At 29.5% G+C, this 23947-nt stretch overlaps 1 protein-coding gene and 1 long non-coding RNA gene across 10 annotated transcripts; one reads left to right on the plus strand and one right to left on the minus strand.

The window, feature by feature from the left end:
* The first annotated feature begins 5457 nt into the window (after window positions 1–5457).
* On the plus strand, window positions 5458–9572 carry LOC112285349 (homocysteine S-methyltransferase 3). Of its 9 annotated transcripts, none has more exons than XM_090252358.1 (9): window positions 5500–5786; window positions 6205–6305; window positions 6482–6722; window positions 7047–7103; window positions 7352–7575; window positions 7827–7956; window positions 8234–8437; window positions 8667–8738; window positions 9201–9572. In XM_090252358.1, exons 3-9 carry the CDS (start codon window positions 6519–6521, stop codon window positions 9360–9362), a joined length of 1053 nt encoding a protein of 350 aa, XP_090108484.1. In that variant the 5' UTR covers window positions 5500–5786; window positions 6205–6305; window positions 6482–6518; the 3' UTR covers window positions 9363–9572. The 9 variants fall into 9 exon arrangements, 7 of the variants coding, with proteins under 7 accessions (XP_024381851.1, XP_024381849.1, XP_090108486.1 ...); XM_024526082.3 differs by having other exon boundaries at window positions 5646–5786; window positions 7809–7956; XM_024526083.3 differs by lacking the exon at window positions 6205–6305 and having other exon boundaries at window positions 5458–5786.
* A 6761-nt stretch (window positions 9573–16333) lies between these two features.
* Window positions 16334–17243, minus strand: LOC112285430 (uncharacterized). Its single transcript, XR_002970686.3, has 2 exons — window positions 16829–17243; window positions 16334–16652 (listed from the first exon to the last, which is right to left on the minus strand). It is a non-coding gene; the product is annotated as an uncharacterized LOC112285430 (long non-coding RNA).
* Between the last annotated feature and the right edge of the window lie 6704 nt (window positions 17244–23947).

The raw sequence follows: 23947 nt of genomic DNA on the forward strand, positions 1-23947 counted from the left end.
ATTGATTCAAGTATGGTCTAGGATAATAATTTGGCAAAGTACTAAGTTATATGAGACATTAAGAATATAACTTATCCTAAAACCAAAATGTATTTTCAAAAAATTCATAATTAAAAAAAATAATTTGTTAGTTTAAATTGATTGTATTTTAATTTTTGATTTATATAACTTTACTATTTAACAATCTCCCTTTATATATTTGAACATATTAAAATATTATTTCAACTTGATTGAAAAGAAAAAATTAATTTAATAGAAAATAAAATTAAAACTAAAAAGTTTCTATCCATTTCTAAAGTCAATTAAAAAATCAAAATGGTCAAATATTCAATATCAAAAAATCTATGTATTTTGAAAATAATTTAGTAATATATTTAATAAAATATTTAGTGACGCTTTGATTTTTTTATTTCAAGTGATAATTTTAAATATAATTTAAAAATATATTGTATTCATAAGAATCTAAAAAATGATAGAAGACTAAAAAAGAATATATTTGCAAAACAAAATGATTCTAAAATAGCTATTGCTAGTTATAAATAACCTATAAAGTCTTGAATTAAAACTAAGTTATAATATATATATATATATATATATATATATATATATATTTTACTTAAGTAAACAAAGTATATAAAATTAGGTATGATTTTGCTAAATATTTTTTTATGTTTTTTGTTTATTTTTTAACATAAAAAACCTAATAAATGAAGAATAAATCTGTAAGAAAATTATTGGCATTAAATCATCTTATATAAATCAATTACTATTTTAAAATTATTCACATGATTTTTAATAATAATAAAAGAAAATAATCCAAAAACCATAAAACTTTCATCTTTATCTTATTTTTTAAAAAAAATTAATTATTGGTCAAATATTAAAAAATATTGTTGGTCAAAAAAATTAAATTTTTACATATAGAAGTTATAAATAACTAATTTTTTTTTTAAAGAAATTATCTATAAAATCCTATTTATTAAGATAGTTATTATAGTTCTTAAAAATATAATAGTATTCAATATCTATATATATATATAGATACATATATAGATATATTAGAATTGGTATTTGTTTGTTTGTAATGGCTAAGCTAATTATACAATTTTATTTCTGATAATTATAATTTATATGCTGTATGTAATGTATATTCTATATTACACATGTTGTATAATATCTTATATTATATATTATAACATATCACAAAATTATGTTAGATTATAAAAAATCTAATTTATCCATATACTATTGGAATTTATAGGAGATAGTAGAGAAATAACTAGGAGATAGTTGAAGGGATAGTATATGAGATTAATTCAGAGACAATCTATGGGACAGTATAGTAGATTAATTATGATCATCCTTGATGACTCTAATTAATGGGTCATCAACACAAAATATGGATAGAATCATGTGGAGTGTTTGAGGTGTTCCCGGGAATGAATTAAGGGGACATACTAGAATTGTAATAATACCAATTAATTATGTAGTTTTAAAAAAAATTGCGCATAAAAATAAATTTCTTTAATATGTCTGATATTGGGTAATTTTAAGTTTTTTTCTGAACTTATCTAAGAAAAAACTAATGTATCTATATATATATATATATATATATATGTTGAAGTAAAGGCATTTTTGCAAGTTGCAATAGAGAGAGGTTTTATGTCATTTGTAAAATTTAAGTAGAAGTTGTAGCAAATTCTGGAAGAAGAAAAGGAATATAGAAATATATATTTTAAAAAATTCTTATATTTTATTTTATAATGTTCTTTGTGATTACTCAATTGATCTTAAAAAAGGAATCCAATAACCACTTAGAAAAAAAATCATTTTTTTTGCAAAATAAACTACTTGCCTTAGAAAAAAATATTAGCAAAATACTACAAAGACTTTTGTCTGATATTCAAATTTTCTTGTAAATTATTGTAATTCAATAGATTTAGTATCAAGAATAACAACTATTTATCTTTGATAGTAATATTATTTGTATAATAAATTGAAGCTTATACCTATATAAAACATATCTATTAATATTATAAAATCCAAATTTTATGAAAAATACTAAATTTAAAATAAAAATTCGTAATAAATGTAGATATTTTATGTACTTTTATATTTAAAAAATTATCATCAAATATGTATTAAGAATAATTTTTAATTTTCTTTTTTATTCATAAAATCAAAATATAAAATTTTAAATAAACTAAAGATATAGAAGTAATATTTTTAAATTCAAAAAATAATTTTTATTGCACCTTTTATACTATGCCATTCAAACTTTTAGAAAACAATTTCATGCAAAAAAAAATCTGTAAGCTAGTTATATGATTTTATTATTATTTAACAAATTTATTACAGATATTATTATTATTATTATTATTATTACTACTATTATTATTATTAGTATCTAGAAATTATTTAGTGTAATTAAAATACTTAAAAACTTATTTAAAGATTGAGATTTTTTTTAACTACAATAAATCCAATATAACAAGATTAGTTGATAATATAATAATACTAAATAAAACTATAATTTCATAATGTATTATAATTTTTTTTAGTGGTGGGATTATATGACATATAAATTTAAAAAATAATATATTATCTTTAAAATTTGTATTTGTATGTTTTATTTTTTATCTTAAAAATATTCTTTGATTTTTGTCAATTATTTTATCAAGAAAAAGGTCAAAAATTCTAATGAAAAAAACTAAAATATTATACAAGTTTTCAATTCTAAATTAAATTATAATATATATATATATATATATATATATATATATATTTAAATTTTATAAGATAATTTTCTATTAGAAACTAGCTCCTTGATATCTATTATAATTGAATAGACTTGTTTTTTTTGTATAAAATGTAACATATGTCTATATTACTTAAATAAAATAGAAAAAATTATAAGTAAAGTAGAAATTTATTAGGTAGATAATATCTTCTTTAAAAAAAATCAAGAAATTTTCTTAGAAGTAAATTGGATATTTAAAATTTTATAAATATTCTACATGGGTAATTAAAAAAAATTAGAAGTTTTTTGTTTTTAAGAAGTTATGTTGGAAGCAACATACAAATTGACACTTTACTTCATACTTGCAATCCCTAAGTAGTCTCTAGAAAATCTTTTTTGTAGCTAATATATATAGAAGCAAGATTGTGGCTACCTTCAGTCTTATCAATATCTTTCTTGTATTCTAATCTTAATTTAATACTCTCTCAATGCTTTGTAATTGGCAATAGCTATCATAATTTCTTTAGATCTTATATTTATCTCTTATTTGATTTTTTTTTTTTTTTTTTTTTTTCAGGAACACAAGAATGTAAAATCTTCTTAAAGTGTAATCTAAAAACATGTCTTTGATACACAACTTTCTTTTATAATTATATTATTTGTCTTGTAATTGCACTAGTTCTTTGAACAATGTCAAGCAATATATTTAAACTTTGTATAATAAAAATACAAGTCATTTTCATCAATATTAAATCTTTTCTTGTGTTTTTAGTAACTAAAATGGACAACATCATTTATATGTCTCTTACTTCTAACCATACTTTAAAAAGTTATAGTTTCTTCTAAAAAATTATAAAAATATTAAATAAAATTTGAATATTTTAAAAATAGAATTCAAAGATTTAATTATCATACTTGATAGAAAAGTCAATTGCTTGACCTAATATTTGATAATAAAATGAATTCAATGGTAACTTCTCTATATTATATTGCAATTCATATATAATATTTTTAATAAATGTAAAATCAACCTATTTAATTTTGAATGCAACTTTGAAAAAAAAATTGTTAAATTTATCTAGGTATTTACTTAATCAATCTACCTATCATTATTGGTTTAGGATCCAATCATTTTTTTATTGGTTCTTAATCAATATAGATCCAACATTGAAGAATTTTTTTAATGATGGTTAATAAGAATGAATAAATTTAGTAAATACTTAAATTAATATAATTTACTAAAAATAACTTAAATTAATTTAATTTAATTATTTTAAAATTAAAATTAAACATCAAATCAAACTTAATTATCAATAGCATAAAAATCTAATCCATTAATCTTAAATTATTATTTAAAAATTATTCTTAATTTTATAATAGATATTATTATATTATTATAATAACCATGAGTTGAAAGATTTATTTGAACTACAATAGTTTTTAAAAAAACTTCTATTATCTATATATTTATAGAAGTCATTCTAAATAATAATTATAGTAGTAAACAAATATGATATATTATAAGAATTTATTTTTTCTATTTTTTTATATATATGTTATATATAAATATTTATTTTTAGAATCTTTATATAAATTAAATGATTATAGAAAATTAAATAAAAATTATAAGATATTTATATACCATGTAGTTAATTATATATATATATATATATATATATATATATATTAATGTAAAAAAACTATAATCCAAAATTTCTAAAGCATTATAATGATCTTTAAAATAAAAATAATATATTCTTATTCTTATTTTTAAAAATCTATTGTTATAATTTTTTTCTTAAAATTTTAAGAATACAAATCTTAAAAAATTATTATGATAAATTATATTCATATAAAGTAAAAAAGAAAATAAATTATTAAAATATTTTATATTTATAAAGTTAAAAGTTATTAGAATGATTATTATGCATAAAAAAACTGTAGAATCTTAATTTGAGAGTAGAGTATAAAAAATATGTTGAAAAGAATAAAAATAGCTTCAAACTTATATCCATATACAACTAATAAGAAGTCTATGTAGAAGCTTCTTAAAGATAACAAAGCATTCAAACTAAGTATTCAAATTCTATATTTTTATAGTAGCTTCATAAAAGTAAAAAATAATAATTTCAAGAAAATATTTATAACCACATGGCACACCCATAGATCCAACCTCCTACAAAAAAGTTCCTCAAATATTTTTTTAAGGAACATATCCATTTCCCTAAAAAAATCCTTAAATGCTTTTTATGTAATCTACTTCTATGCATTACAATAACACCTGTTATGCCCTTGTATAATGTCTTACTATAATTTAGTACGTATTTGAAAAGTAGCTATTGCTACTCTTTGAAGAACTAACTCTTTACAACTCGTAGCAAAAAGGATTCCTCCTTTATTCCCTTCTTGTGTCCTTATTCCCACGCATCAATAAATTTGGATCTTGAGTACCTATCACCGCACGTTTGGAGTTAGGCGCAGCTTGAATGAGAGAGCCCCATGGCCGGGGAAGCATCCTCCGTGGCAAAATGAGGGCGTAGACTAAAATTGGACAGTGATGGGCCAAAGTCCTCGTGACCGTGTGCCACCTCAGATGGTGAGTCAGCATAAAGAAGAATGACCAGACACGTCATCCTTAATACCCGCCTTCGCGAAGACCTCACCCAGTCCTCAACTAGATCCATGCGATTTCGGCTCCCTCGCCGAAGAAACTTGTCGCGACCTCTGCGTCCGCTGTGCAGCAGATTGCCTCCCCAGACTTGCTGCAATCCTTGCTAGTTCTGTTCTACGCCGCCACCAGAATTTTTCCAGCGCGGCATGCATTTGAAACCACCGAAATTCGCTTTCCCTGCCTCTCCTCCTTATTTTGAGCCATTTCTGATCCATTTCGGTGCCCTGTAGAGGACGCTGTGGTCGCGCAAAGTTGGATTGCAATCTCGTGTGTGTGCCACTGGCGGTTATTGTTACGAAGAGTTGGAGTTGCAGTTGGAGTTGATTTTCGTAATCCTTAAATCTTGTGCAATTTGGATTCAGACGAGTAAACAAGGTAAAGGGTTGTTAGTTGCCATGGATTTCTTAGGGGCACTGTTGTGGTTCACTGTAGTGGGGCAGGTTGCGTCACGTGAAAAGCCATTGCTAATTTATGTCCTTTTTATTTTGTCCATAAAGATTTTCAGAAATTATGGTTTGGACATATGATTTTTGACGTTTTCGAGGTCTGGTATATGGAAGCGTAGATTTGAATGCAGAATTTTATGGTGGTTCATGATTTCTGCTATTGATCAAAGTCGCAGCAGCTGAAGTTGTTGCGCTGCTGCCGTTGAAGTTCGGGGTCTCGGGTTACTAAGAGCTCTTGCAAGTTTTTTGGATCTTTATGTAGAATGCCTGGCTGATTTTGCTATGAAAGGAAGTGAAAGGTACCGCTCACAGACAATATGTGTCATTTGTGTATACTTACATTACAGAGAGAGAGATAATATTTGGGAATGCCAGCATTACACTCCATAATCAAAGCATGCTTTTGAAAGCCCATTGAACCGAAGTATTCTTGTGCTTAATTTACAAGGTTGTCGACCAAATTCTAACGAAGGCCGTTTTTGAATTGCGCTTCATTGAGCCTGTTGTTTTTACACTTTGTAAATGAATTGAAGAACGAATCTCTCGCACTCTTCTTGTAGATGTGCAACACATTTAGTCATGTTTGGGGTTCGGCGGTTGACCACATAATATGCATTTCTGCAGAGCACTATCAGAAGCTTTGTGCAAGGACTAGAAGAACATGGGTCACACACTTAATTTACACCACGACACATTTCAAGAGCCAGAAAGGTCTGAAACTATCACGGAGCTTTTGAAACAGGCAGGAGGGTGCGTGGTGACTGATGGAGGTTTTGCAACTCAGTTGGAACGCCATGGTGCAGACATTAACGACCCATTGTGGAGTGCGCTTTGCCTTATCACCATGCCCCACCTCATCCGAACGGTAATCAATCCCTTGCACTGCTGGTCTAGCTTTGTTGCCACTTGAACTGAGCCCAATTCATGGGTTTGATGCTGTCGGTTTGCATTGGGAATTTGACCATTTTGCCGACTTTCTGAATGTTACTCATTGCATCAGTGCATGGATATTCAGACCTTTGGCAAAGAAGCATCTCATGAATTTCAAATTAGGTGATTCTTCTCAGAATTGTAAATTACGTAGTGTGGACAAGTTTGTTTATTTGTTCTTTAAGCAGTCGTAATGCCAAGCTACGATGACTGCCCAAATGAACGTTTCACTTGGTCCTTGATGGTGTTGGGATGTTAGGTGCATAAGGAGTATCTGCAAGCAGGGGCTAGTGTAATATCCACGGCTTCTTATCAGGTGGTTAATCGATAACATCATATCAACCCTTTAGATGAGCAATTATGTCGTCATTGTCTCGTCCGAAAGCATCAAACCTCGTTGATTGACGCACAACTTATTATGAAAGTAGCTGAGCAAGAATGTCACCTGCCATACACGAGGTTGTTGACAACACTCTTTAGTCTCATTCTCAATTTTGAAGATGTTGTATGCTGCCAAGAACGATGTTGGTGACAGTCCACAAGTGTTTTTTGTATGATTAACAGGCAACTATTCAGGGTTTTCAAAGCCGAGGTTTGTCAACAAAAGAAGCGGAGGATTTGCTTCAGACGAGTGTTCGTATCGCTCAGGAAGAGCGTGACAGCTTTTGGAAAGAATATCAAAACAAAGTGCGCGCGGGAACTGCTCATGCTGGTCTATATCAGCGTGCTCTTGCTGCTGCCTCCGTTGGTAGTTATGGAGCGTATTTGGCTGATGGTTCCGAATACAGGCATGATGTCACTTTTCCATTTAATGTAGGATTTAAATCCTTCTGGGGCATCGCACGATTTCAGTGAAAACAACTGCTCGTTTCAACAACTTTTTACATCGTAGCATGTGAGAAGATATTTTTTACATAGGTTACGAGGGTATCGTGTTCAGAATAAGTGCAGGTTGTAGTTTCAGTTTGTCGCGTTTACGCGCTATTGTGGCAAGCATATAATTTGACCTCCTAAGCAACAGTGTGTGGATTCTTCGCAGTGGAGACTATGGCCCATCCATGACAGTTGACAAGCTGAAAGATTTCCATCGCCGCCGGCTGATGGTGCTTGCAGATGCAGGACCCGATCTAATAGCACTAGAAACCATTCCCTGCAAGTTGGAAACTCAGGTTTATTCCTATTCAGGTTCAGCAAGTTGAAGTACAAATCTGTCAAGATGTAATGAAAAATGGTGTTTAATGGATTCTTTGGTACTTCATTTGCAGGTTTAGATGTAGGTCATTTTCTCATGATGATAAAATCTGCATGCATTTCCATGTTCAATTTGAAGTTCATTAAAATTACCAACTTGTTTGATTCTTGGAATAGTGCCGAGATACTTCATAATATATCTGTATATTTCAAGGCTGGTACTGATTCGTGGTATTTCTTTATGGTCATGTGCAGGCCTTAGTTGAATTATTAGCCGAAGAGAACTTGCGGGTTCCAGCTTGGATATCATTTAATTCAAAAGATGGCACGAATGTCGTCAGTGGGGATTCGCTTTCCGACTGTGTTGCCTTAGCTGACAAATGCACTCAAGTAAGAGCAGTGGGTATCAACTGCACTCCTCCTCGCTTCATTCTTGACCTCATCCAAGCAGTGCGGAAGGTAGATACGTGCAACCTCTGTGCTTTAACTGCTCTCTTCTTTCTTTCTTTCTTTCTTTCTTTCTTTCTTTCTTTCTACTTCTTCTCCTTTAATTTTCTTTTTCCAGTAGTGCGTTTACACACTTTGTGTTGAATCAGTGAAGTTGATGTTTAGTAACACGTTCACGTGGAGAACTTGCAAGTACCAAAGAAGTTTTTCTTAAGCCAAAAAGACGCTGCTGTCTGAGCAGGTGACAAACAAGCTCATAGTGGTCTATCCTAACAGCGGAGAGTACTATGATCCTGAAATAAAGCAGTGGGTGGTACGTCTGCACCTCCTTTGCCTCCTCCGCTCGATTATTGAATTCCCAGTCAACTTTGCGAACTGGTTTATTGTAGTTTGAGTTTTTATGTTTCTTTGATATATATATATATATATATATATATATGTTAATACATGCACATACTATAAAAATTCTCGAAGAACTTTAACTGAAAAAATCCCTAAAATCTTTTTATATGACACTTATGATATCGATACTTCGTCATCCTTTCTAATCCTAGATTACCCTGCAGACTGGTAGTCGGTTGAACTTGAAAATTAAAATGTAATATCATTCTCATCCTGATCGAAGGATGGATATTACTTTGCGACAGTTCTATTCAAATGGTGTTGTTGCTGATTATCACCCTTGCGTTATGATTGAACGTTTGTATTATAAAACCTCAATATATTTTCAGATACCTAATTTTTTTATGGTGGTCTTGTTCCATAAATTCCGCAGGAATCTACAGGTGTTTCAGACACAGATTTCGTTTCATATGTGCATGAGTGGCGGAACGCTGGAGCTCAGCTAATAGGCGGATGCTGCCGAACTACTCCCAACACTATAGAAGCCATTTCCAAAGCCTTGCGTGAGCACACTCATGCGCACGTCACCAACTGACCTGTGTGCTAAACAGATACATTTTTTGCTGGTATCCGTCATGTCTTATGCACAAACTGCTGAAGGTTTGAATCAAAAATATCACTGGGTGACTATCCTGGATGTCTGACTCATAATGGATCACATGTCGTAAATTGGTAAATGTGTCGTCATTTTCTCGACGTGCTTTTTCCTTGAATAAATCCTGGAGCTTTTGTATTGGACTGAAAAGAGTAGGAACATCATGGCTGAAAATGGTCCAATGTTGACATCAAAGCTCTTCATATTGCTCCTGCGACAAGTTTAACCTCAATTCTTACCGCAAAATCGGTTATGTTTACAAGAAATCCAACATTTTGATTGGGTGTTTCTATCACTTCCTGAATGCTTTCCAGTGACGCTCACAGCAACGAAGAGTTGCGAAAAATGTGTTTCTAAACAATTCTAGAAATTATTTCTTTTGTATTTCTTCCTTAGGATGACGTTTCTGGTTTATATCTGTGCACCATGGAACATGAATGAACATCTCTTAATGATAAATGATTCTTCCACTTGATCTTCTTTTCAAATGAGGAGGTTGGTCTATGTATGTGGTAAGCCCTCACGACGTATCAATCGATAAGTAACAATACTCCAACTGGGTATTACAATTGCTGCCGAAAGATGATCTCCGAAACCTCCAAACACAACTAGTTGCCCACTAGTCTAAGAAACTCCCCTCACCCCTTTAAGAAGGGGTCCAGCAATAACGCCAAAAGTATGTGTTGAGGAATATAGCTCCTAGGGAGAAGAAAGAGGATTCTCTCCCTCCATAAACATGCAAGCTCCCGCATCAACTCTTATTTTGATTTAAACAATGCTGTCTTTGATTCCTTTCTAAAAAATGAAAATGTGAGATATGAAAGAGATCTCTCTCTCTTCCAAGCTTTCTTGAAATGAATTAAGAGAGAATATCCTTTTTCTATATCAGGAAGTTGTGTGTTCTTATTTTTTTCTAACATTTTATAAAGTTAAAAATCATTTCTTGCAATGTTTGTGGTCTAAATGAAATCCCTAAGGCTTTTAAACATTGTAATTGTGTTCAAAGTATTTCTCCTAAATCTAATATTTTTCTTATCCAAGAGCATAAATTTTGAAGCACAAAGACACAAGAATTAGACAATGATATTTGGACAAACAAAGAATCTTTCAATCTAGAGATTGCTCTTATGTATATAATGTATGTGTTGTGAGTATAGGTGGGGTATGTATTTTTATTTCTCTTGCAATTGATTATTTAGTTAATAATATAGATTCTCATATAAATAATAGGATTCTTTGGATTACTCTAAATAACATTAAAAGAAATTTTCTTAGTATGTAAATATATATATATATATATATATATATATATGCTTACAATAAATATCAAGAAAGATATCATATGTAGATTAATTTTATAAATACATTACTAACTTAAACTCCATATACATAAGGAGGTGATTAAAATATGGTTGGAAATTCACCTCATTATTCTTCTTTTTACAAAAGATTGATATCTGAAGATGAGGAAAAAAAACATGGAATCTTTTCAAATGTTGTCTTCTTTAAGTTGGTCCTTTATTTCTTATTCTAAGATCACTAAATTACTCTTGGAATAAGAAATAAAGTAAAATTCATATATTTCTTAGATTAGATTGATTTTATATAAGTATTATTATATTTTAGAAAGAAAAAATCTAAGATATAATTTAAAAGAAATTATATTTTATTTATCATTTTTTAATTAAATTTACTAGCTCTAAAAATCCAAATCCAAATAATTAATATAAAAAATGGATATTTTTTATCTCAACAATCATAGAGTCTTTTATCAAGTTGAAGATTTATAGTAAAATTATTAATTTAGATGATTCTTCATCAAATTGAAAATCTTTATTAATTTTTTTAATCTTTCTACAAAGAATAATTTTTCTTATAAGCAAGATGCCTCATCAAATTTCAAGATTAAGTATAAGAAGCATACATTATCCTTCAAGCTCATTCCCAAGATATCATCTTACAAGCTTGGATTAAAAAGATCTAATCTCTATTCATCCAACATAAAGATTGAAAACAAGAAAGACAAAAAATTGGTGCTAAAATTTAATAGATATGATTTAAAGACATCAATGCCAAAAAATTCTTTAAAGCCATTAAGATACAACATCTTAGATCTATTATTAAAAAATTTAAAAAAATCTAAGATGAAACTCAAAAAAGTCTTTAAGAATTGAAGAACATTTATTTTAATTTCTATGCTCTTTTATACAAAAAATAATATATAAGGCTAGAAATAATAGATTTTTTCAATATCCTATTAAAGTTATATCTTTAAAAGTTAATACTTGGATAAATAAAGAATTTTTTCTTTCTATTATCTTCAATTAACTAAAAGAAATAATAGGAGAAATACTAAAAAATAAAGCTCTATAATTTTTCAATATTGGAATTAATTTATATATATATATATATATATATATATATATTATTAATCACAACTTTGGAGTAATAATTAATCAAGCTTTAAAAGATGGTAAATTTTCTCAAAGAATTCTTAAAGATCGTATTATCTTTTTTATAAGAATAAAGATAAGACTAAATTAAGAAATTAATATCCTATTATTCCATTATATATTACATACAAAATTTATGCCAGATGTATTTTAAAATACCTTCAATTTATACTAATGGAAGTCATTAGTACATTTGTAATAAAGAGCTTCTCTTCTACTTAGATATATTTTGGAAAATATTATAGTTATATAAGGAACTATAAATTGCACTAAATTGAAAAATTCAATTATTAAAATGAAAAAATAAATAAAAATAATTAATTAAATAAATAAATGCAAAGACATTGATAAACATTATCAAGCATTTTAGTTTGGCTTTAAGTTCAAAAAATCTAATTGATCTAAATTAACTACATATTGGCAATTCATAAAAAAATGTTGGACTTGTGTTTACCAATAACTTTTAATAGGCATGGACCTCTTCTTATAATATCAGCAAATTACTAAGTAGTATTTATAGCATATTTTTGTATAAAATTGATATTGATGTGTCTTTCAGTGATAGAATGAATCATAAATTTTATTTTTGGTATTCTATTAAAATAAATTTGGCTGGAAATTTTTTATAGCTAATAGCTTTTTAATATCCTCTTTATACTTTTTTTAGCTATTTGGATGAAATCTTTGAAATCAATTTTAAAAATAAAACCTTTGATTAAAAACTTTTCATTAGATAATATTTTATCTTTAATACAAGTTAAACTAGTTTTTTCTATATGTTGTAAGAATCAAGCAAGATGAGGTCTCAATTTAATGAATCCAAAAGAAGCCACTAAAGATTTCATTAATATATTAATTATAAAGGCCTTGCAACCAAAACATGCTAACATTCAATAATATTTTTTGATACAAAAAGATGAGTATCAAATCTAAGGCACAAGAGCAATGGCTATCAAACTATGCATGGACTCTAATTCAAAATCACAAATGAGATTTTGGATAAAAAATTGGAATAAAACTAGCAAAATTTAGTTTCAAATGTAGTCCTACATTTGTCTTTATCTTCTAACTTCTTTTCAAAAAGTCTAAAATTGATTCATTAGATGAAGCTAGATATGAATAGAAGATCATATTAGATATTAGTTATATTAGATCATTTCTTATACTATTATTTTCCTTAAATGTACAAAGTTATACTTCAATAAGGTAGTGCATTATGTAAATCTTAAGATTGGGTTGGATTGTAGATTTTAGAGACAAATCAAATACTATCACTAATATTTTAACTCCTAACTCAATACAAAAGAATTGTAGGAGACAAATAATTTCTTCTACCTCCATATACAAAAATAAAAAATCTTTTGTATGGATATCCAATCAAGAATATTCTATTATATCAAGACCCTCTCTTTCAACAAAAATAATTTATAAGTTGGAGACAATGAGATTTAAGTGGTTAATTTTTTAAAACTTATTAAAATATCTTTGAAAGGAGCTTTAATAAAACTATAATAAATTAAAATATATTAATCTTTCCAATGGCCTGGTTAATGAATTAATATTTAACTCCAACTTGTATTCTTTGACATTAGGCAAAGAATCAATAACATACTCAATAAAATGCAAAGAAAAATTACTCCAAAATAATACTATTACTTAAAATTTGATGGTTTTTAAATAAAATTCCATATTAGAATATGGTTTTTTTTAAAGTAATATGAAATTTAGTCTAAACTTTAAATAAATATTAAATAATTCTTAACAATCCTAATTAAATTTTAAAGAAATCTTAATAAATCAAAAAATATATATAAAATCATTAAAAAATCATAAATAAATATTACAAAAATCCTAATCAAATTCTAGCCAATCCTTAAAAAATCTTATATAAATCCTAATCAAATCCAAAAAAAAATCATAAAAATTTTAATTAATTCATTATCATATTTCAATTAAAAATTTAAAAATCTAATTAAATATTAATTAAATCCTAAATAAACCATAAAAATCTCTAATAAAATTGAAATCAAAATTTAAGAAAATCTTAATAAATTCTAATAAAATCCTAAGTGAATTCTATTGCAAATTTAAAATCTCAATAATTGGTAATTCAACTCTCAATCTTGATTTAAGAATTTTAGGTTCTTCAATCTATTAGTTGATAGAAAAAATGCATAAAAGTTGAAAAAAACTAAATTAATAGATTGGAAAAAAAAATCATAATTTGCTTGTATATTAGCCATCTTCCTTCTCCAACCTTGTTGTCAATCTTCCAATGTTAATAGCTCTCAATTAAAATATTTACTTGCTCTAAAATTTTACATAAATATTAAAATTTAAATAAAATATTAATTCACTCATATATTTGTATCAAAATTCACAAAGTTCTTAAAAATGTAATCCCTTTTTATTCTACAAAAAACAATGTCATCCAAAAACAACCTTTACTTTGTAAAATTCTCACAAAATCTTCATCTACTCAAATTTCTCTAAACTAATGATTAAAGAAATCCTATCAAGTTTAATTGCTATATTTTGCTCTTAAATCAACAAAAAAAATCCCAAATTTGTTGTAGATGTGAGGTTTTATACCTCATAGTCTAGTTTCAAACTTTGATCAAAATCAATCCTCTCCAAGTATTAATCTTAGATTTTCTTAGGTAATTTTTACTGAAAGCTATTCTTTATTTTTATCTTAAAATGCATGTAATAATTTTTTATCTAAAAGTACACTTAATATTATTTTTACTAACCTATTTTTCTTTTTTCTTATTTATTGTCCTACAAAGTAAATAAAAGTCATTTTTACAAAAAGACATTATTATCTCTAAATTATTTTTTACCACCTCCTTAACTTTTACCTATGTTTTCCATAATAATACTTTTATCTATGTTTTCACTATTATATTTTCAATTAAAGTCTTCTATAACATAATCCCTTTTTTTTATTCCTTTCATCCAATAGTCATGTTACAATACAACATTGTTGTGTATAATATAATCCCCTTTTTTTATTATTATTATTCCTTTCACCCAATCATGTTACGACACAACACCGTTGTGTACGGTATCAAGAGCTTAGTAATATTTTTGTTTCACTATATCAATGCATTGAATGTACACTGTTTTTTATTTTGTGTCAAAAAGTTGATGCTTCTTAATGATGGGCAACTTCAAGCTTTGCCATTCACAGTGCTGGTGAAGTCTATCAACCAAGCAGCCATTTCTCCTGTCCAAACTCTGAACTAAGTGTATACACAGACCACCAATAGTGTGCTCATGAATGTCAACAGTATTCCGAATGTTGCAACAGGAAAGCACCATTGCTATACCACGCACGAGAATGTCATCACTTGTGACATTCTTTGGAAGAAACAGGGACATGATCATGAGAGGATTTTAACTGGAGTGCAATTGGAGCAGCACATAGAAGATTGACATAGGTTTAAATTGCTCGAAAGTCGGTTGCTTTTTGTTTTGTCCTGATGCGGTTCCTTATTGTATACATTTGCATATTTTGGACATTATCCAACATGCCAGACACGGATCTCCCATATATATGTTACCATTTGATTGCCTCCTCTCATTCAAACTCAACTATGATTCATTATTCCTCACTTTGTAGGAACTCTGTGACCATAGAAATCGGAACGTTGGCATCTCAAGCATTTGGTACAGTGAACACACTTTGAATCTGTCCAGGTTTGTATTTTCTGGAATCCCACCGTTTAAACACGCTGTGTGCGTGGTATTTTCACACAGCGCAGCAGGAATTAAGCGAAGCAACCCAACTGCGAGTCCGTATCTTGGACCGAATGTCTTCCTATGACAGACAGGGAATTGTGGAGATTCGACTGTGAAGATCCGTTGCTGATTCTCTCGACAGTGCAATCGAGGGAATTCCACTGGTAAGAGACGGCTACGATTGAGATCCTCTCTTCTCTGGGAACAAATTGCGACATCTTTGTGGGTTTTCAACACGAACAGCGATTGTTTAAATTGTGTTTGAAATTCTGTTCTGATGGCGGATTCGCGGTTTCTACTAGGAATGAAGATAAACTTTTCTTGGGCTCGAGCTGGAATTGGCGGAATATAGCACTCAAAGAGCTACTCACCCACCCAGAGAGCAGGAGGAAATTTATCCAAAACCAGCTACCAACATTTTCTCGGCCACTGCCTCATATTTACTGCACATTAAGAAACACTGCGAAAATTTCTAAACAAATATCCGTATTTGGCTTAAGTTCCGCTTGTGCAGGTAGATCGATTATGCACTGACTGCCGACTCTCCCCACTTGCTTCACTCACTGCTGAAAGATCCCTGGAGGCTGGCAAGAACATCAGGAATCTGGCCTGAGAATCAACCAAAAGAAGGAATCTCGCCGGCTTTGAATCTAGCCAATGCGGAAATCCAGCTCAAATGTCAACGAGCACTGTATGCAATCGGACACGATGGTCTCAAGGTTAGTCTTCAATTTATTAAAACTTAAGCCACAGTTTAAGCACCGTCCTCGTTTCTAATGGCCCTTCATCAACTCCCCTTTGCAGTTTTCACATTTCGACATAAACTCACAACCATGTACAAAATATTGCACTTATTGACGCCTTGCAATAATGCACTAACGCCCCCTGCTCCTGCACAGCGTGGATCCATATCAACTCACTTCCGATGTAATACATTTCCCGCGTCAACTCCGTAGGAAACTCCAAGTCCGCTTGCACCTCACGCTAACCACTGAAACCCACTCCCCATCTCTTCGGCTCAAGCTCCTCATTCCTGCAAAAAAAACACGTACACTTCAAGGGGAAATTTGATATTTTTTCCTCACCCCACGTCCCCCAAAAGGTCCGGGGGTCCAGCCCCCAAGGCGCTCAGAACCACTGGTTTCAGGCATCAAAACTTGCGGCGCTCACATGTGGGGGGAGGGGGGGGGGGTATGAGGAGAGCCGGACCAGCTTGCGAGTTTTAGTTTCCAGGCCCACGCTAGACGATGAAACTTCTCCTCCTGCATCCAGAGATCGGCAGCCGCCTGGCAACCCCATCATACAGGATCATAAACCATCGCCGCAATTCGACGAAGCGTTTCACATTGGCCGTGGCCCACTCACTCACTCACGCTGCCCCAAAAGCACTGACCACGCTGCGATGGCGGGAGCCCCAGATCGGACGAGCGAGGTAGCGGAGTCCTCCTCTCGTGAAGCCGAGAGAGGTCGGGAGATCGGTCTGGCAAAGTGGCCGCAAATCGCACCACCCTCGCACACACCCTCGCGAAGACGCCAAATGTTGCATAGGACTCATCGATAGACGACGCGGCACATCGCGGGCATCTGAACCCCGGGTGGGGATTCGAGGCCACCTCTACCGTCCGAGATTCAGATTGACCCGGGATTAGGGCAGCGCGCTATTGATAAGCACGTGTGCTATGGGAAAGGGTGGCCTTTCACCCACCCCGGTTACACCCTAACCCACGCTAGCTTTGGAGAATTAGGGTTTGGCTTTTGGGTTTTTGTGTGGCTCTATGTGTTGGTGGCAACCGGCGCCCAGTCTGGGAATTGATGCCCAATGTATTTGGGTCCATGTTACAAAACCATGTTCCGAGAACAAGATCCGTGTCACATTCTTTGATGCTATGTTTTCTTTTCAATTCTCGAAGTCAAAAAAGAATGGTGTGGGTTGTGTTGGCTTTTTATTTGTAATTAACTTAAACTATAGAAGTATGCAGTGTTGTTTCATTGAACAGTTTTGGGTGTTTGAGTCTCAATTGGGGAATCTTGGCATTTGCTAATATATAATTCCTTGGGAACAAATTTTTTTTTTCTTTTGAAAACTGAAAGGAATATAAATAAAAATAAATACAAAAGAAACACAAATATGTTGACTTTGGAGGGGTTGGGTTTGTCTACACATTTTAAAGAAAAGGATTTTGTCATGTAACTCTTGTTGACAATCATTTTTTTTGTCCAAAAACGACCAAGTTTGTGTTTGATTTTTATCAAGAGCATGCATACCAAAAAGAAAAGCCTTTAGTTACATCCTTTCTTTTAAAAAAACAAAAAATCTTTGCCTTTTTTGTTTTATTAGAGGAATTTGCATCTCTGTCTGCTTTGCATTATTGTGTTGTGAATGTACCATTATACAGTAGAGTATAACTGAATTCCAATTACATGACTGTTTCTGAATTGTGTGTGTATGCATATATGCTGAACCACTTGCATTTTTGTCATTATTTATCTCAAGATCTAATTATTACATGCATCATTTCAGCACATTTGAATACATTTATAAAATAATAATAATAATAATAATAAATGAAGTTTATTATGAAATAATTTAATTGAGTTATATGAATAAATAAAATAAATACTGCAGCAATGGCTTAACTATGGTTTAAAATTAAAACTCCAACATGAAAATTATGGAAGGGGCATCATTGCAACACAAGTAGCAAAAAGATGAGATGAGATGATTTATCAATGCCATGAATCAGATTCAAGAGTCTTGAAAGATGTCATACTAACATTATACTCAACACACATGGAAAACCTCAAAAGATGATACTGTTTTTTTCATTTGTAGGTTATGAATCAAGTACTACATATATATACACACTCACTGTGGTTAGAGTATAAAAAAGAGAGAAATGGTGTGAATGAGGTAAATCCAAGGGAGTCAGTAGGGGACCCATCAAAAGGCACGAAATGATGTTCCCAATGCAGGAAGTTTTCCACATTCACAAGCACTGCTGGACCCAAGTGCAGATTCCAGACTTCTGCCCACCTCCAGATTCAGAAAAGTGGAAAAGACTCTGAAATGAAGGGGAATCTGAGCCCTACTTCAAGGTAGTAAGAAATGATAAAGGGATGGAAACAGGCAAAGGGAGAACTAGGGCCATGGAATCAGTTCTCAATGTTGTGTAGAGGAGGAGTGGGCATGGGATGTTTTCCACAACATGGGGTGGGTATGTCACACCATAACCCACCACCATCACAGACCATGCTTTTGGAAATGAGCACAGACGTGACTATTTTAGAGCAGCAAGCATTTTTGTGGACCCAGTTGCCACCTGCCATGCAGCACTTGCTGTTCCCCCATTCTCTTTCATGCATTAGTAATAATGCAAAAGGTGTTGAGGAGACACAAAAACAATACAAAAAACAGGGTGTGTGTGTGTGTCTGAGTTCACTTACCAACCACCCCACCAACCCAACTCTGCAACTGTAGATTGTTCCTGTTCATCACATTAATCTACATGTCTGTAAACTAAAATATATTTCTGACTAATTGATTAATTGATTAATTAACTAAACTTATCAATGCTTCTAGTGTTTCCATGTCCCTTGGCTGTTGGTTTGTCTCTCTCTCTCTCTCTCTCTCTCGTATTTGCTATCTACTTTAGCTCCATCGTGTGTTGATCACTGCACCGCCAAAATGTTTCTTTCCATGATGTGTGTCCATTTTCAAATGTGACATGTATTTGTTTGGATTTTGCTGAATGGATGTCTATTAGATTAGATGTAGGGGGTGTATTGTATCTTTACCACAAGACTATCAGTTTATAACAGAATCAGAGCTTTGTGTTCATGTTTTGTTCTTAGTTTATTTGGAAAGTAAAGGTGTCTTTTTCTGTTTTTATGTTGTTGAGTTTACAATTGTAATTAGGCTTTGTGTGGTGATTGTTGGGTCTGGTTCAAACTTCAACACATGAATTGGATGTAGTTCTAGCTTGCACTTGTTACTTCGCCTCCTCATCTTATCACGTGCAACCAAGATCTTCTCAATTTCACAAAATAATTCTGCTCTCTCTGCAGTGTGATTTCATTTTGATTTATTAGGTATAAATATCTTCGAGTTATTTTCTATTGTTTTGCACCACAAGTGTTACCACATGTCAACACCCCATATCATGTGGTTACTTCTACTTCAATGTATGATCAATGTTTTCTCCTAAAAACAAACAAAAAACAAAAAACAAAAAAATGTGTCATATATTAAATCTAGATGGTTTAGATGCAAGTTCTAACAATGGGGACCAAAACATATTTATGTTGCTTATATTGTACATATACTACATGTTCTTTTTACTATTTAAGTGAACAAAGAAAATAAATGTAAGTAGAAAAAAATAATTAATATAATTGTAAAAGATATACATTTATTATATGTTAAAAAATAAAAATAAAATTTTAATTATAGTAATTATTTGATGTATTATCAAATAGAAATAGAAATCTAACAAGGGACAAACTATCATATATTAGAATTTTAAAAATACATTAGAAAATATTGAAAATGAAATATTAATGTTGTAGGATTTAAAATTTACATTTGTAATAATTTTTTTATGTTGTCTACTTAAATTTTATGTTGAAGAAATTATATAATGTTTTAGTCTCTATTCTTAAGCAAAGACTACACATCAACCACTATATTAACTTCTCTAAACAATTTTTTTTTATTATTTTAAAGAACATTTAGTTATTTGTATCATTGGATTTTATTAAATTCTTATAACTTCTCCTTCTTAATTTTCTACATCCATTGTTCTGTATGTAATAAAAAGCATGTTTTGCCAATTATGGTTATTTTTCACAATTTAATGTCTCTATTTCTTAAAATTAATAATAACACAACAAAATTTGCAGCAAGTAAATTATAAAAATTTAGAATAACAAAAGAAAATGAAGTTAGATCTTAAAGAAAATAAACACTAGCAAAAGAATGATGATAAATTTTCATTTCTTTTTCTTTATTAAATTTTATAAAAATTTAGTAATAAAACATGGTTATTTGGTTGTAATATCAATACTATTCAACCTTCTATTAAGTTATTTTTTTGAAGTTTTTTTAAATTTTACTTTTTCTTTAAATAAAATAAAAATTAAACTCCATAAAAAACGATATCTTTCATATCAAATTATATAAATTCAGTATATTACAAAAGAACTAATTTCTATATTATTCTTATTGATATAAATAAATATTAAAAATTAGTGTTAAAAATATCTTAGAATTTAAAGCAATACCAATATATATATATATATATATATAAGTAAGAGCAAGATGGTATTAGGGATAAAAAAAATGTGTTGAATGAGTAATTGTTTTTGCATATTATTATCACTTTTAATAAATAGTTTTTGAAATAATATATTTCAAAACAGATATTTTTTCTCAAAGATGGTAATTTTTTTATTTAGTACTAGAAGAGTTAAAAATGTATATATATATATATATATATATCTTTGTCTTTGGTGGTGTTATTAGATTTGATTAAAACACTTAAAAATATTCTAAATACATTATTTGAAGGTATTTACAAAGGTTATTTGAAATTCAATACGACCTTCAGTAAGAATGATCAAATAGTTTGATGGTCTTCTAGAATATGTGCAAGATATTATTAATATTTGAAGTCATTTATTAATAATATTTGATAAAATTATAAGCTACGGTTCTTGAAAAGAAATAAAAGCATTCATTAGATCTTAGAATTTGTCAACTTGTAAAGCAACTTAGAAAATGATTGCAACTCGTAAAATGCATTTTTAGAATAAGTGATAATATTGTATTGTATATATTCATCACTAAGTACTATTCAATTTTAGATCACTTGATTGAGTGATTTTATACCATTCTAAATTAGATTCTAGATGCCAAATTTAATTATATCAATAATGTAAATAGATTTTATTAAGTTCATTTCTTTAAGGTATTGATATATGTGAGTTTTTAGATTTATTTAACAATAACGAAATATCAAAATAATGCATTTGTTAAAGTTACAATATTTAGTTAAATATGTTTTTTTAATTCTTTATAAATTGCCAAATAATAACTAATAATTATAACCATTGAAGTTTTTATATTTTAAATGCCAAACTATAAAAATTTCTTCATATACACAAAAAATAAAATGGTTTTTGTCAGTTTTACTTTGTAAAAAGTTGTTAATTAATATTTGTAGGGGTATCTTGCATAATTTATATTCTTTAATTGATATTCCTTGTTTTACTAATAATATTTATTATAACAAAGGATGTTTATAGTCAGTAAATTTATAACCTTGTCTTTTTTTTTTATTATTATTATTCATGTAAAAAAAGTGAAATTTCATAAATCAAATGAAGATTAAAATACTAATTAAGCATTTTAAGGATTATGAGCTTGCATCATTTGTGTAAGAAACTTAAACAAATTTTGAGGTGAGATAGCGGCAAGCATAGATTTTTCTAATTTGCTTGTCACAAGGGACTTCTTGCGCTCACCTTCCAGCAATGTTGGTCCACCAAAGACTCTTACAGTTATTTGCAATGTGCACAAGAAGAGAACAAATAAGACTAATTCAACATAGAACATGATTCTTTTTGTGTCAAGATGTGAGTCAAGAGCCTCAACTTGCTGCAACCTCAAATTTGTGAATGATGTATGCATGAAGTTTTGCAACATGTAACAAGAATGATCCAACTTCTTAGCTACGTTGTGATGGTCCTAACCATAACACACTGTGTGAATAATCTTACTCTTATGCAAGGAATACATGGATATTCTGAAAGTCTCTTCCAGCAATGTTTAATCTGCAATTGCCACTCAAGGTGCTATTGCTAATGACCATGTAACCCTTAAAGCAGTGACAATAAATTAGAGCAGCATGGTTACAAGGAAAAACTGCTCCTAGATTCACATTTTGTTTTTTTGAAGACAACAAAGAATTTTTCACAATCTTCTCCAAATTGAGGATTGATACTACACAATTAGGAACACTTTTTCCAATTCCAATATACATTGTATGAACCTTGACCAGGTCACAATGTTACTAAAATTCAAAAATATTAAAAACCCATAAAATACTAAACAAACTTATCCACTAGAGCACCACTATTGTTGCTAGTAAAGGATTAATATATTCATACATTTCTCTTGCAAAAATGGTGATAGAAAAACCCTTCTGCCATGTTTATCATGTTCTTTATGCTTATCCAAGCAAAAGCAGGTGGCATTGATAGCTAGAGAAATTCTACACTCATAGCCAAAAAAAATCCCAAATAAATTTAAACTTACCTAATTTATAAAATATCCATCCATTATGGTTGTAAAATATGAAATATATCATTTTGGGTATAAATTTAAATTATTTTTTAAATTTAAGATCTTTTTTAAATTGATAAGGTTTTGGTTCTATTGAATACATTCTATAGCTTTTACTAGTATAAATAATGAGTGTTGATCCAAAATTTTAAACATTTTTTACATGCATAAAATCTCAAAAACATTACTATTTGGACAAGATTGACCACTTTTCACAGATGTCAATAGAATGATTTTTTCAAACAATACTACCATTAGCCTCTAAAAAGTAATTTTATGATTACAAAATTAATTTACTTAATGACATATTAAAATGTTTTTATTTATCTCCATGGGTCAAATCTTATTTTTCATCCATTGATATTCTCTTATAATTTTAACTAGAAAACATAAATATATATATTTATAGTAGTTTGTAGTAGTTGGAGATAGTTTCTATGAAGTGATTTAATCAAATAGTATAATACAAGTTGTCTTCACTGAAATAACTACATGAAAAAGAAGAAAACAATGTTATTCTTCACGACTTTGAAGGAATAAACGTGTAGTCATCTTTAGCTATGCTTTTTATGTTTTTATTGAAAAAATTATACAATTAAAGTTTAAATTTGGTTTCTATTTTATTATTAAAATTACCACATGTTAAAAATAATAAAATAAAATATTCTTTGATTTCATAGATATTTTTTATTAAATTATATTATTGATATGTAAATATTTATTATTACAAGAAAATCATTTCAATATATTCATGCCAAATTTCTTATTAAATTTTTTTTGGTAGATGAATCAAAATATTAAATTTTAGATATTATTTATAAATTAATTATCTCTTTGTTAATTGTTATTTTGGTTTTTATAGTTTTAAGAAAAGAAAATAACTATTGTTTCAAGATTTGGTTAAAAGAATAATTTTTTATTATATATATATATATATTAAATTACTATAATTTAATAATTTAATAAAAATAATTATCAACGTTATT

Source organism: Physcomitrium patens, chromosome 8 (genome assembly GCF_059467195.1).
Source record: "Physcomitrium patens ecotype Gransden chromosome 8, ASM5946719v1, whole genome shotgun sequence".
Lineage (NCBI taxonomy): Eukaryota > Viridiplantae > Streptophyta > Bryopsida > Funariales > Funariaceae > Physcomitrium > Physcomitrium patens.